This window comes from Sturnira hondurensis, unplaced genomic scaffold (genome assembly GCF_014824575.4).
Source record: "Sturnira hondurensis isolate 20B ecotype Veracruz unplaced genomic scaffold, ASM1482457v3 Scaffold0024152, whole genome shotgun sequence".
NCBI lineage: Eukaryota > Metazoa > Chordata > Mammalia > Chiroptera > Phyllostomidae > Sturnira > Sturnira hondurensis.
The window spans coordinates 6,425,178-6,439,043 of NW_028096783.1; the positions used below are offsets into that span (position 1 = coordinate 6,425,178).

Here is a 13,866-nt window from a genome sequence, read left to right on the forward strand (position 1 = left end):
ATGTCACAGAGGTATTTGAGGTTGACCATGGATCTCGCCAATTGCTTCATGGCTTGAGCAAATCCTTTTCTGTACATTTTCTGTCTTCCTTCCACCGTCGGTGGATGGATGGATGGATGCACACATAACTCTATTTCCAGCTTCTGACTCTGGTGAGGCAGGAGGGAGACCAGCCTCATTCCTGCCTTTTTTGCCTTAGGTGTTAGACACAGATTGCCTTCGGTGCTGGGTCAGGCAGCTGTGGAATGCAGCCTGGCCAATTATCATGGAAGGAACTTGGGCTTTGGAGACAGAAAGACCTGATTTAAATTCTGGTCTGTTATCCCTAGCCATGTGGCCTTGCAGAAATGACTAAACCTCCCTGAGCCCCAGTGTCTTCATCTGTGAAAACAGATGTGAGGTCGCTGTGATGGTTCAATGAGAAAATGCTTGTCCAGTGCTTGCCACAAAGATGACTTCAGTTACTTCCCTTTCCCTCATTTTCACTGTCTCTTCTCTGTTTTTCTCTGGACTTTGTGATTTTGTTAGGTGGATACATGGAGGCAAGAATAGAGATGATTCCACTGATTGTCCATACAAGGGTGTTGCCAGGACAAGATGGGGCTGCTGGGGGAATGATGGGGACATCCTCATTGAGAAACCTCCTTGCTTCATCATTGCCCTGCACTGGAAACAGCTCTCTTGCCACCAGATCAAAGTTCTCTTGTAATGAGCTGGTGGTTTACAACCCCATTGCGCAAGTAGACCTGGTTCTCTTATCTTGAGTAGTTGCTGTTTAATTGGGCCGCCTTGGGAAGAAATGCCTTTCTTCTTTCTTTCTTTCTTTCTTTCTTTCTTTCTTTCTTTCTTTCTTTCTTTCTTTCTTTCTTTCTTATTGAATTTATTGGGGTGACATTGGTTAACAAAATTATGTAAGTTTCAGTTATACAATTCTATAATGTGTCATCTGTACATCGAATTGTGTGTTTGCCATTCCAAGTCAAGTCTCCTTCCATCACCATTTATTGCCCTCTTACCTTCTTCTACCTCTCCCACCCCCTTTTCCATCAGGTCATCATTGTGCTGTTGTCTGTGTCTATGAGATATTCTTGGCTTAATCCATTTACCTCTTCACCCAGCCCCCCAACCCCCCTTTCTTCTGACAGCTTTCAGTCTGTTTTCTGTATCTATGAACATGTTTCTATTTTGTTCATTAGTTTATTTTGTTCATTAGATTTCACATATAAGTGAAATCATGGTACTTGTCTTTCTCTGACTGGACTATTTCACTTAGCATAATACTTTCCAGGTCCATCTATGCACTCACAAAGGGTAAGAGTTTTATGGCTGAGTAGTATTCCATTGTGTAAATGTAACACATCTTTCCCCCCCCCCTCTTCCCACCCCCTTCCCTCCTGTAACACATTTTTTTATCCAGTCATATACCGATGGACACTTGGGCTGCTTCTAAATCATGGCTATTGTAAATGACGCTGTTATGAACATAGGGTTGCATATATTCCTTCTGATTGGTGTTTTGGGATTCTTAGGGTATATTCCCAGAAGTAGAATTGCTGGGTCATAAAATAGTTTCATTTTTAATTTTTTGAGGTAGCTCCACACTCCTTTGCACAGTGCCTGCTTTTGCACAGCAAAGGAAACCATCAACAAAATAAAAAGATAACCCACTCTGAGTGGGAGAACGTATTCGCCAATGATACATCTGATAAGAAATTAATATACAACATTTATAAGTAACTTATGAAACTCAACACTAACCCCCAAACAATGTAATTAAAAAATTGGGGAGAGGACCTGAATAGACACTTTTCTAAAGAGGACATACAGATGGTCAATTATGAAAAGATGCTGAATGTCAGTAATCACCAGAGAGATGCAAATGAAAACCACAGTGAGATGTCACCTCACACCAGTCAGAATGGCAACCAACAATCAGCCAACAAACAGCAAGAGCTGGGGAGGATGTGGAGAAAGGGGAGCCCTTGTGCAGTGCTGGCGGGACAGCAACACCCTTCTTACTGAAAGCTGTTCACACACTCTTCAACTCCATCCCACGTGGCTCAGCAGCTGAGCCTTTGTGTGTTCAGAGGAGTCTGCAGTGTCCCTCTTGGGCCTGCTTGTGCATGTCAGTACGAAGCTTAACACAGATGCCCTTTCCTGTTCTCTGGGAATCCTGAAGAGTGATGGGCAAGGTATTCAGGACCAGAGAAGTGGGAATGAACAACAAACACCGCCCCCCCCAAAAAACAAAACAAAACTTGGATGTCAATGAAAACTGAAAAGGACATTTTTTTCTTTGTCATTTGGGATGGTGATGACTTTACTCTTGGATAGATTGCTGGAACATAATGTTTAAGGAAATTATTCAGAGCCATGGCTCTTAGTGGTAGAAGGTTTGAAGACAAAAGGGGTGATAATGGGTATCTTTCCAGCACCCTAGGAAGCGGGGTTTTTCTTAGATACTGGGTGCAGTCAGCACAGCCCAGAGACTTTCAGAGCCACACTACAACCCAGAGTCCATCTCCCAGGAGTGGGAACTTAAAGCCTAAAAAGTTAGCTAAGTTGCCTGGGTTTACAAAGTGGGCACGAGGTGAAGGGTAGTCCAGCTCTCCTGACTCTACTTACCACCAAATTCATCTTAGCTTCTTTGTAGCTGTGCAGTGATATGTAAGAACTTAGAGCAGACTTTCATTCACACACTTTTATGCATTCATCTACCCTGATTTAGGGAAAAAACAAAACTCCATTTTGAAATTACTGCCAAGTCTTTTAGCCATGGTACGATCTCCCACCCACATTCTGAGTGAAAATCAGCCTCCCCTTCCACTGCCCTACCATGGGACGCCTAACACTGTGTGCCCTGGAGTTACTAGGAGTCTGGAGGCTCCGCATTAAGTGAGCAGAAGCTGGTAAATACGCCGTCTCACCTGAGGTCTATCAGCAGGCGTCAAGTCATGGTGCCCAGGTTGGTCTGAGGTTCAGAGCCCTTGGCAGTGTCCAGCTCCGACCGTCAGCCAGGTGTCACTGGTGCCTGCTGCTGTGAGGAGAGGGGGCTGTGGTCTCAGGTCACCAGGAGGAGCTGCGGTGCTGGTCACACTACCACTCATGCCCCAGGGCCAGCCTCAGCTGTGGCCTACGAAGAAGCCCAGTATGGCTGAAGCCAAGACCAGAATTCCGCACCCTCATCTCTGCAGCATTCTCTCTGCATTTGAGATATTTTTGTTTCTCAGAAATTGGCAGTGAGGGTGAAATCTACCCTTTTAGCAAGGCCCAAGCCCATCACTCCTATTGTTTTTAAAAAGAATTTCCTGGCCTTGAGGCTAAAATTAACTTGCCCTTGAGAGTTTCCTATTTTGTCTGTTCTACCTCTCCTGGTGGTGAACCACCCTTAAGCCCCCTCCTCCATGGTGGGAGTACTCAGGAGGGCTAAGTCCTAAGCTAAGGAGCGTTTCTGTTTGCCCTCCTTGTCTTCTAACTCTCCAGTGATCAGGATAAAACTGCCCTCCGGAGGCAGGTGTGCCCAGTGTCTTGCTGATGACCAGAGATGCTCTGCCTTGAACTTCTCAGCATCGCCCAAGGGCTTCTTTGTGACATGTTGGCCAATCTGTGACAGGAGGCACTAGGTTGTCTAGCATGTTCTGAGGATGAGCAAGCCCAGGCTTGATTAGAAGTCTACGGAGTTTTCAGCCCAGTGTGGAGGGGTGACTGCATGCTATGGGGTGAAAGGTTTTAAGTGGAGAAATTGTCCACTTGCAGGAACTTTTATTGAGCAGCTACTATGTGAGGGCCTCTACAACTGTTCAGCAACCAGGAACTCCCTAAGCATCACTGTTGTCTATGGAAGAGTAGGGACTATGGGGTTGAAGCAGTGTTGAATATGGTTTCAGGGAAGGATGGAGACACACCAATTGAAGGCTTTAATACATTTTCAGGGGACATTGTAGGCCATGAATGCACATGAAGACCTTGACAATTTTGGCTCCACAGGCTTCTCCACCCTAGGGTGGCTCTGTGTCACATGAAGGCTGTCTGTCCGTCACAAGGTCAGAACAAAAAATGTGGATGGATCAGCAAAAAGGAGGCTTGAAGTTGGAAAGGAATTTGGAGATCATTGAGGAAGACATCCTCGGGAAGCAAAGTTACAGAGGTTAAGGGACAGGCTGGAGGTGACACAGCTCCTCTGGGGCAGAGCGGGACTCGAATCCGGGCTTCCTGATTTCCCATCCTCTGTCTTTCTGACAGAGCACGTGAACGTCTGTGAGTGAACTGGAGTAACACAGTTACCCCGGGATGGCAAACACACATGCCCATACTGCTTTGCCTCTGCATGGACTTTTTTTTTTTTAATTTAAAGCAGCAGCTTCTACAAATATTTGTTGTTTTTCCTATGTTTATGGCTCTGCAGTGAGGCTAAAACCTAGGATTCTGTGGTCAGTCAAGAAAAGACAGATCTGCTCCCGTGAAGTCTGGGAACTGAGTAACACAGGGTGGGCCAAAGTAAGTTTATGTTTGTGAGGACATGAAACACAGAGTTTATTCTTGTGTCATTATTTATTCATTAGCGTATAGTTTTCTGTACGAACAGCTGTAACCCACTGTTGCCCCGCCCTGGACAGAAGAATAGGAAGGATGGAGATAAGGAGCAAACACCTGGACATTGAAGGCTGTTTGACTAAAGGGAAGCAAACTTAGAAAAGGTCTTACACATAGGCAGTCTCCCGAGGTTTGCAGTTCATGCTGTCGAAGCTTTCCCCTACTCCCTCTTTTCTAATTTGGGGCATCTTTCAGAGAGAAGGAAGACTGTGAGCAAAGCAGTAGCTGTGAGGTTCAGCTGGCTGAAGGCAGGGAAAAGTAAAGCTTTTTCTTAAAGAGAAAGCCAAGCTGGAGGTCGCTGGCTCTGAAGCACTGAGAGGAGGAACTAGAGAAATGGGAGCAATGGGCGAGACCTTACTTGGCAGAGGAGTACAGGTGTGGCTCACCTTATCTCAGGGCGCGGAGATAAGCCTGTGTCCGCTGCCCTGAGAGTTGCCAACCATTCGGGACTTCATCTCACTTGTCTCTGGTATCAGAAGGGTAAGTGGTTAGGCTGTGGGCTGGTGTCCCTGATAGTCTCGTTCTGAGAGGACAGCGAGAGCAGTGCCCTTCCCAAGGTGGCTCAGCACGGGGTTCAGTGGCGAGACAGAGATGTGCGCTTGCCTGGGTGCCCAGGGGACCCGTCACCACTAGGCAGCCTGGCTGCTAGCCTAGTCTTCACGTCCACTTGTCAACCACCTCTGGTCCTGAAGCTGCCCTTGGCCTCCCTGACCCTGAACATTTTCCTGTTCTCCTTCTTCTGTCTTTACTTGGTCCTTTCTGGTTGTTTTTCCCCAACTGATCCTCTTAATTATGGGCAACTTTATGGGCAACTTTACGGGCTTCTTTTCGATCCTTTCTCTTTCCTTTTAACTGCCATTTTCCTTGACTCAGGCCTTTAACTGGATCCTTCACGCCGCCTCTGTCTAACTCTGTCTACCCTCTCCTGTTGGCTCCCAACGCGTAGGCACCTTGGGGACGCCACCACCACGAGGCTCCGCCATCATTCTGCCCTCGCTTAGTGCCCAACCCCACCACTTTCTCGTTAGAGAAGCAAGCAATCTGAGCATTATCTTGGATTCACCCCCTCGTTTCCTCACCTACCAATCATGAAGTCTCAGTTTCATGAGACTCCTCAGTTTTTCCTTTGAAACATACCTTCTGTTTCTGGTTTGCTCTTGACCTCTGCCCTCACGACTCTAATGTGAATCTCTCCTCATCCCTGGACCCCCACTCAGCAATGGAGCTTGAGTAGGACCAGTGAAGCATTCACATGAGGCAGAAATTAAGGGGTGCCCCAAAATTCAGTCATCGAGCTAAATAGTATCTTAATGCAGTATTTGTTAAAATTAAAACTCATGCAAAATTATTAGTACAAAATAATAAGTTTGGATTAGTAGCGCTGGTGTCCCTTTTTGGTCTCACTCTCCAGTGTGGCTCTACTGGGCAGGGCACTGCCCCCGCCTAAGTCAGCCTCCCCGGCTTCCTGCCCAGTCCATCAGATGAGCTTCCTGGAACATAGTGATTCTCTCTGTCACTTCCTCTAATACAACCTCCAGTGCCTACTCCTGAAGCCAAACTCTTGCCTGGTGTGCATGGCCCTCAACACTGTGACCTTCCCTGTCCCTCCAGCTTTCATCCGTCCCAGTCACTTGCACTCAGAGCATCCTCACTGCCCCCAGAGCCCAGCTTTCCTTCGCATGTCACGGCCAAACAGCACAGTCTTCATCTCTGTCTTACCTCTCTGAGTCTTTCTAATTCTTCCTTACATAGTTGTTGTGTCTGTTCCTTTTCACTGTGAGGCATGTCATCATCTTCTTTCACCCTCTGGCCTTCACCAAATGTTTTAGGCTCGACATGACTCAACCTTCCAGTTATTACCTTAATCTGCTTCCTTCAGGGAATCTCACCTGCTGCTGTACCCCACCCCCTCCACATCAGCTCTGGGCCCGCCACAGCCCCTCCGGGTAATTTCCTGTTTAATTGTCTGTATGCGCCTAGGGATAAAGTTCACTTCTTGCTCATGTTGTATTCTTAGCGTCTAACATAGTACTTGGCGTGGCCGGAATTGTTCTGTGAAAGCACACTGCCGTAATTCATCTGCCAGCTATCGTGCGGCGACAGCTGCCCTTCTTCAGCAGTCGCTGCTAGAGCCACGCAAACTCCATGTCGCAAAGATAGGAGAAAAGAACCTGACATCAAGTAGACCCAGGTTAGAATTCTATCTCCGCGATGCTATTAGCTGTGTGGCCTTGGGAAGTGTAAGTTCGTCTTAGAGGCTCAGGTTGTTCTTCACTAAAATGGAGATAAGAAGTACCAATCTTGCATGAGGAGGGTTAGACGCGACCGTTTCTGCACCATGCTCAGCACTTCATTTAGCACAAAGTGGATGTGGGATGTGCATTAGTTTCTCTTTAGAGTCACTCGCAGGGTGAATGAGGACCTGTCGGATGGTTTCCTTCAAACTGCGGCTGAGACTGGGAGTCATGAAGTCACCTCCTGGTACAGCCGGCAAAGGAAGGTATCCACGAAGAGCCTGGGACTAGTTTTGGGTGGTGCCTCTTTAAAGCAATGAGGTAGGGGCTGTGTTGCCCAGATTTTCTGTTGCCAAGGTGAGAACTTGCTTCTTTCTCCTCAACTGAGACAGTTTCATAATGAATTGGCACTGGCTATGTGGTTCTCCTGTGTACATATGTCATTTTCATATCCTATGAAATAGGTATTAGTATTAGGACAGTTTGTGAAATGTCTTATGAACTGGCAGGTGTATAAGTGACAGAGGTGCTTCCAGGAGCATCAGCAAGCAAAGATGTTTGTGGTTTGTGGTAGGTTCGGTGCATTATCTCCTCACTCTTAAAAAATAGGGTCCTCTGGATCCACTGAGGATGGCTAGAAACGAAGTATGCCTTAAAAATAGAGCCCCATTTATAAAATAATAAATGGACTATCACTGACAACAGAGCCTGGTTGGGGGGAAGGACAGACAGACTCTGTGAAAAACGCCAGCTACGTAAACTCAGGCTGGTGATGCATGTGGTTGTTCGTCAAAGACGGAGTTGACTCACCACACAGCCACGCTGTCCTCGCCCAGATCTGCAAAGCCACGGTTTTCTCCCTAATGCACTCCCTCCTGCTGCCTTCCCTCTCTCCCCTGCACACTGACCCAGCTCATCTTCCTTCAGTGCCTCTGTGCACAATACACCCTGCCTCTAGTGATCTTCCCTTGGCAGGGAAAACCTCAAGTTTTGAACCTGAATTTAAGTTCCCAGGTTCCGACCATCCTAATAGGGCCTGTGACAAACTACCCACTGGCAATCTAGCCAGGTCCTACTTGCACAACGCTCCCCACAGCCATCTTACCAAGATCTGGTTTATGTAAGCCAGGCACATGCTGTCCCCTCAGGAGACAGGGCCAGGCAACTCAGGCCTCTTTTATATCATTTAAAATGAAAATTCCTCCTTCAAAACTGTATTCCTGCAACTCTGATACTTGACGAGTTTTGAGAAAGACTCTAAAGAATTATAAGAAGACGAGGATAGATAGATGTCAAGAGCACACAGCGAGTCCAGAAAATGCATTTCAAATTGATTTGTTGCAAAGTATTGTTGGATTCCGATAGTCTTGGGGATTCAAAAGAAAACCTTAATATTCCTTTGGGAATTTACAATGGTGAAAATACAATGCCAGCAAGAGTAGTTTTAAAGACAGCATTAAGGAAATGGGTTTAATACAGTGTTCTTATTGACAACTTCCCTAAATGTCTTGGTCCCCAAAATAAACAGCCAGCAGAATTGTCATTGCTTCTTTTACATTCTGTGGTTCTCACCTGAGCCTCTTAGTAACAGAAGGCCAAGCGGCCTCTGATACACAGTAACTCAAAATAACTCCCTTCAGTCTCGAGGGTGTTATTATTTACATTCTCAGCACCTTTAGCTCAGTTGGCAGATGAAGAAGTTAGAGGGTCTGAGGGCTAGCAAGTTACTCTTCAGGGACAAGACTACCACCAGAGGAATTACACTTATTAAGCAGCACCTTTACGCCAATAAATTTAATCCCATCCCATTCTAGCAGAGTTTGTTTTTCTTTTTAAAAAAAATTAATATTTTATTGTTTATGCTATTAGAGTCATCTCAGTTTCCCCTCTTCATTCACCTTCACCCAGCCCACCTCCCACTTCCATAGTCAATCTCCACACTGTTGTCCTTGCTCATGGATCCTTCATATATGTTCTTTCACCTTCTTTTAATCAGTCCCCCCTCGCTGGTTTTCTTCCCTGGAGTTTTTATGGAGGAAGAGATACCATAAGGAAAGAGAGAAAGAATAAAAAAGAGAAAACGAAGGTGGAGGATGGGCCAGGGTAGATTAGCCTCTTAGTGTTAGGAAGTCTTCTCTCCCTGAATCCGCTGCTTCTCCTTTTGTGTCTTAATTTTCAACCCTTTTGCCCAGTCTCAGGAATGTTAGGGGTCTTTTGGATTGAAGGAATATGTGCACTGGCCTTAGGCTGGTAGCTAGGTTGGTTTGAGCATCATCCTACACCAAGTTTGCGGGTTCGATCCCCAGTCAGGGCACATACAAGAATCACCAACGAATGCATAAATAAGTGCAACAAGAAATTGATGTCTCCCTGTCTCTCTCTCTTTCTCTCTCCCTCTCCTCTTCCTGTTCTTAAAAGCAAGCAGTAAAAAATTTAAAAAGAATACCTTATATTAGACTTCTCACACACCATTTATTACATGCATTTCGTATAATATATAATTTCATTACATAAATGTCACATTCTATTTTTCTTTATATTTGATTTTCTTAAAGAGTGATGGGTGGATAGTATATTTTATGGATTTCATAAAGCTGACAAGAGAGAGGTACAAGTCCCCAAATGTTAGGGAAAATGGAAAATTCCTGTCTAGCAATCAATATTATTAAAAGCTGTGTACATTGATTAACTGAAAAATGAGTGATTTTGATTATGATCCACTTGTTTTTCCTTGACATTTACTATCTCTTGGTTCTATGATATTGGAATAAGTCTTGTAAGAATACCCTTTCATGGTGCTTTTACAGAGTAAGAAAACATAAAAAAATCAAGAGCCAGGATTGTTTACATTTAAAATGACCAAGATTCTGCCATGCTGCTAAGTATGGGTATCTATTGTTTGGTGGTGGGGTGGGGGGGTGATCAACAGTTGGTTCTATTCTATTGCCATCTATGGATGATTCCTACGTAAGTGTGGTTGGGAGATACGAAGTCATTTTCCATTAGGGCTAAACTAGAGATGTTCCTCTTAACACATTTCTTTCCCCTCCTTGGTTGCAGAGGCAGGGAGCTCTCAACTCCTACGAAGATCCTCAGATGGCCTGTAGTTTCCAGTCCAGTTACCATCCGCAAAGAGCTTGCTACCCCTTCTGGGAAGAGATAGCCACCCAAGAAGTACCGACTGGTCTGGAACACTGTGGCTCAGGTAGGACCGCATACAGAGGCCGGGGCTGAGGGACAATGGAAATCTGAGGAGGGCTGCATTCTCCGAAATAACAGCTGCCTGTCTTATGTGGGTCCGGATGCTATTGTTCTGTTTTGGAAAGCCCCGGGTCTTCTCAATAATTTGAGCTCGTTTATTCTCTAGTGACAGGAAAACTACACTCTAGGAATGAAGCCGGGTAAGGGGAGGTGGCTTCAAGTCTTCATTTTGTAAACAGTCTGTCTCCTGTGCGTTTCCTGCAACTTGCCCATTTTTGTTGGCCTGGCTGTTGACTGAGGGCCTGGCAGTTCTGCAGCCATAAGGGACAAACTCGATGAACAGCCTTCCGACTGAATGTCCTTTCTTTCATTTATCTTCTTTTCCCATCATTCCCCACCTCTCGGCTCCTGCGGAGCTACTCTAGCTGCTTCTTCCTCCACTGCTTCCTGTCTCCCCAGCCCTCCTCACAGCGGCTCCTACCTCCTCTCCGCATTCCCGGTGCTCCCGGCTCGCTGGTCACGGTGCTGCCCTCTGGCGAATGGGAGACACATTCCTCCAGGGAACTGGACTGGAGAAAAGTTCCAAGTCCCTGCCCCAATTCTTTTTTTGCGAGACTCACTGTGTTCCTCACACAGTAAATATTAGCCCTTATCTACCTGCTACCGTTTGGGAGTTTATTTTAAATGCAAAATGTAAAGCTTGAATTTAGGATTCTGAAATGATTGATTCAGAAATTAGGGTCAGTTTCTCATGAGAGCAGGTTATGATAATATATCCAAACATCCCCAAAGCTGGTGAAGATCTGTTTTTTGTTTCTCAGGATGAATACTTAGCCTAAGAAAATTCATTACTTTCTTACTGATTAAAAATATGTAATTGTGAAGAACTAAATAGAAGGAAAGCCACCAGAAATGAATTAAAGTGCAATTTTTTTTGTTCAGTGTCTTTTTACCCCACAAATCCGTGTGGCAAACTACTTTGATAATAGTGGAGATAGAAAATAAATGTGTGCTTTGTTGCCCGTGACTCATCTTTCCCCAGGAGTACACACATAGGCCGATAGCAAGATGTCGTAACACTTACTGGGGTTGGAAGGCTTGGGAGCTGCTTGCCAGTCACCGGGTTCTCCTCCAGGGTGGAATGGAACCGAGTCCTGTGTCCTGTGGTTTCTTGACTCAATGGGCCTTGATCTTTGACGTGTCCTTCAGCATCACCTTGGGTTTGAGATGTGATAACATTAGTACTGTAACTTTCCACTTGGTGCCTCAGTTCCTCAAGGATAAATACAAATGTCTCAGCTGTCTACCCACTCCAAGAGGATGGATACGGGGAGGATTTTGTACCTGATCACAGGTTAGACTTCAGGACTTAAAATTTCAAGACATGAAAGAAGAGATCCTTTGAAGTTTTAAACAAAATAAATTTTATTTGTATAAAATGAAGATCAAACGGGTTGTTTTTATTTTACTATAACTTTTTCTTTAAAATCATTCAAAAAATGATTGATGAGAGAGATAAGTAGAGAAACATCAATTTGTTGTTCATTTATTTATCATTTATTGTTTGATTCTTATATGTGCCCCGACTGAGGATTGAACCCTCAACGTTGGCATTTTGGGATGAAGCTATAACCAAGTGAACTGCCTGGCCAGGGCATAGTGTAACTCTTGCATTCTATTAATACCAGTAGATTTAAGTCTTGTGTCTACCAGTTCAAGGGAGATTCAAGTTATCTTGCCTGCGTACTCTCAGTTCAGGATGGTATTTCTCTTGCTCCAGGTCACATCTTACTAACAGAGGAGTTCCTCTCCACTCTTGCCATAGCCCCTCAAATCAGTAGGTTTCTTCTTCACAGCGAAGATATGGTTCTCCTCTTTCTTAGCTGAGAAGTAGATAAATTCTCAAGTAAAGATGACCTCTCACTCCCCCTTGCTAAGGTTCTCAAAGGTAAAAGAGTTTTCATTTCAGGGACAACAAAACAGCGTTCGTGGAGAACCTCTCTGAATAAAGCTGCTTTAACAAGTAAAGATGTAGAACGAAGTGTGATATAGTTTTCTATATTACACACTGGGTAGACCCCGCACTGGCAAGCAGCTCCCAAGCCTTCCTCCCCCTCCCCACCAAGTGTTGCAGCATTTTGTTCTCTGCCCTGGTGTGCATTCCTGGTGAAAGATGAGTCACAGACAATGAAGCAAACATTTCTTTTGTATCTTCACTACTATAAAAGTAGTTTATAACCCAGTTTCAGCATGCAGTTTACCATACCATTTAATGAGGTACAGAGACACTGAACTCCCCCCCCCCAAGTCTACTCTACTGTCGCAAGAAGAAGGCAGCCGGGGCCACTCAGGCTGGTGGCTTGTGCGTAGGGTGGGAAGATGGGGCACGTAATAACCAAGTCCTCAAATGATCCAGGTTGCCCTCAACTGTAGCTCAGAAATGCGTGGAGGCCTCCGTGGGCGAAGTGGTGCCCCAGTGGCAAATGTGAGAGCTGTAGTTCCCTCTGTCTTGGGCTTCCTCGGATGGAAATATTTGGCAAAACCCCTGAGCTTTTCTAGCCCCTCCTTTGCCTTTTACGCTGTCCAGATGAAGGAGTTGCAATGATTATTTCTGGGCTGGGGTCCAGCCCTCCTCAGTGATGGGTGTCCTTTGGAAAGAGATCGTGGGGTTGGAGGGGAGAGAGATGAAGCCATGGACCAACCAATGATTTCTCCAGCTGCAGCACATTTCCTTGGAGTTGTGTTAAGAGGAAAGAGGGGAAAAAATACTCTGCATATTTTTCATCTTCTTTTATCCTATTTATAACTTCAGTTTTCTTCCCGTCCTCCTTCTCATGGCCACTGTCCACCCCCACGCCATCTCAGATTTTGTGCTTTCAGAAGGGATGAATGAACTTTTTTTTCCCCAAGTATTACACATCTGTCAGTGACTGGAATACCCAGCAGGAGGGGCCATCGAGGAAGGATTAGGCCTCTTCCTCTGAATGTTGCTCCTATTCACAAAGAGACAGAGGCTGAGGAGAGCAGGAGCAAGGGAGAGACTAAAGCTGAGAGAGAACGTGAGTGGGGGAGAGCTTTTGCAGGTGAGTGGGAGAGAATACTCAGTAACCAAGCTGAGTCAAGAGCCAGACAGACTCGACTGGAAAAGGGATGTTGAAGAAGAAAGAAAAGATGTGTAGAAATGGACAGAAAATAAGGTGGGTGTCACTAGGGAGTTGGAGTTGACTGAGAGGAGAACATGAAAAATGAATGGGTAGCCAGAAAAAGACAAGGCAAAAAAGGGGAGGGGAAGATGACATGAAAGAGAAAAATAGATGAATCTGAGGACATTAACTATACAGCTAAAAAGGGAAGCCACATTTGCATGCAATTGCCTGTGCAGCTGTACATTGCTTCGTGACAATCTTGTAGTCATCATTTTCTTTCATTTCTACCTCCTCCTGTCTGCCTTCCCCCATCCCCTCCTCCCTGTCAGCCTGGAGCCATTAGCGCTAGCCAATGAGGACGGAGAGCTGGTGTTCTGCATGAATGAATGGGCCCTTTCTGTCTTAGCTTCTCGTCATCCCTCTGTTGGGGAGCCTTGTGAATCAATGGATCCCCTTACACAAGACAGGGCTAAAACGTCTGTTACTGTTTATAGTCAGGCTGGAGTGGGGCCCACTAACCCTGCCTCCTCACTCTCTGTTCCCTTCCTCTATTCTGTCCCCCAGACTCAGCCCTTTCTCTCGATTATCATAGCAAGATCCATTTAAAAATATATTTTACTGATTACGCTATTACAATTGTCCCAATTTTTTCCCTTTTGCCCCTTTCCGCCTGGTACCACCCTTCATTCCAG

The 13,866-nt window shown here is 45.4% G+C and overlaps 1 protein-coding gene across 2 annotated transcripts in view; it reads left to right on the forward strand.

The window, feature by feature from the left end:
* ETS1 (ETS proto-oncogene 1, transcription factor) overlaps nucleotides 1-13,866 on the forward strand; it is a 128,394-nt gene that overhangs the window by 18,830 nt on the left and 95,698 nt on the right. For both annotated transcript variants that reach the window (XM_037038298.1, XM_037038300.1), the window contains exon 3: nucleotides 9,888-10,032. In XM_037038298.1, the coding sequence (XP_036894193.1) occupies nucleotides 9,888-10,032 (145 nt within the window). The remainder of the gene's footprint in view (nucleotides 1-9,887; nucleotides 10,033-13,866) is intronic.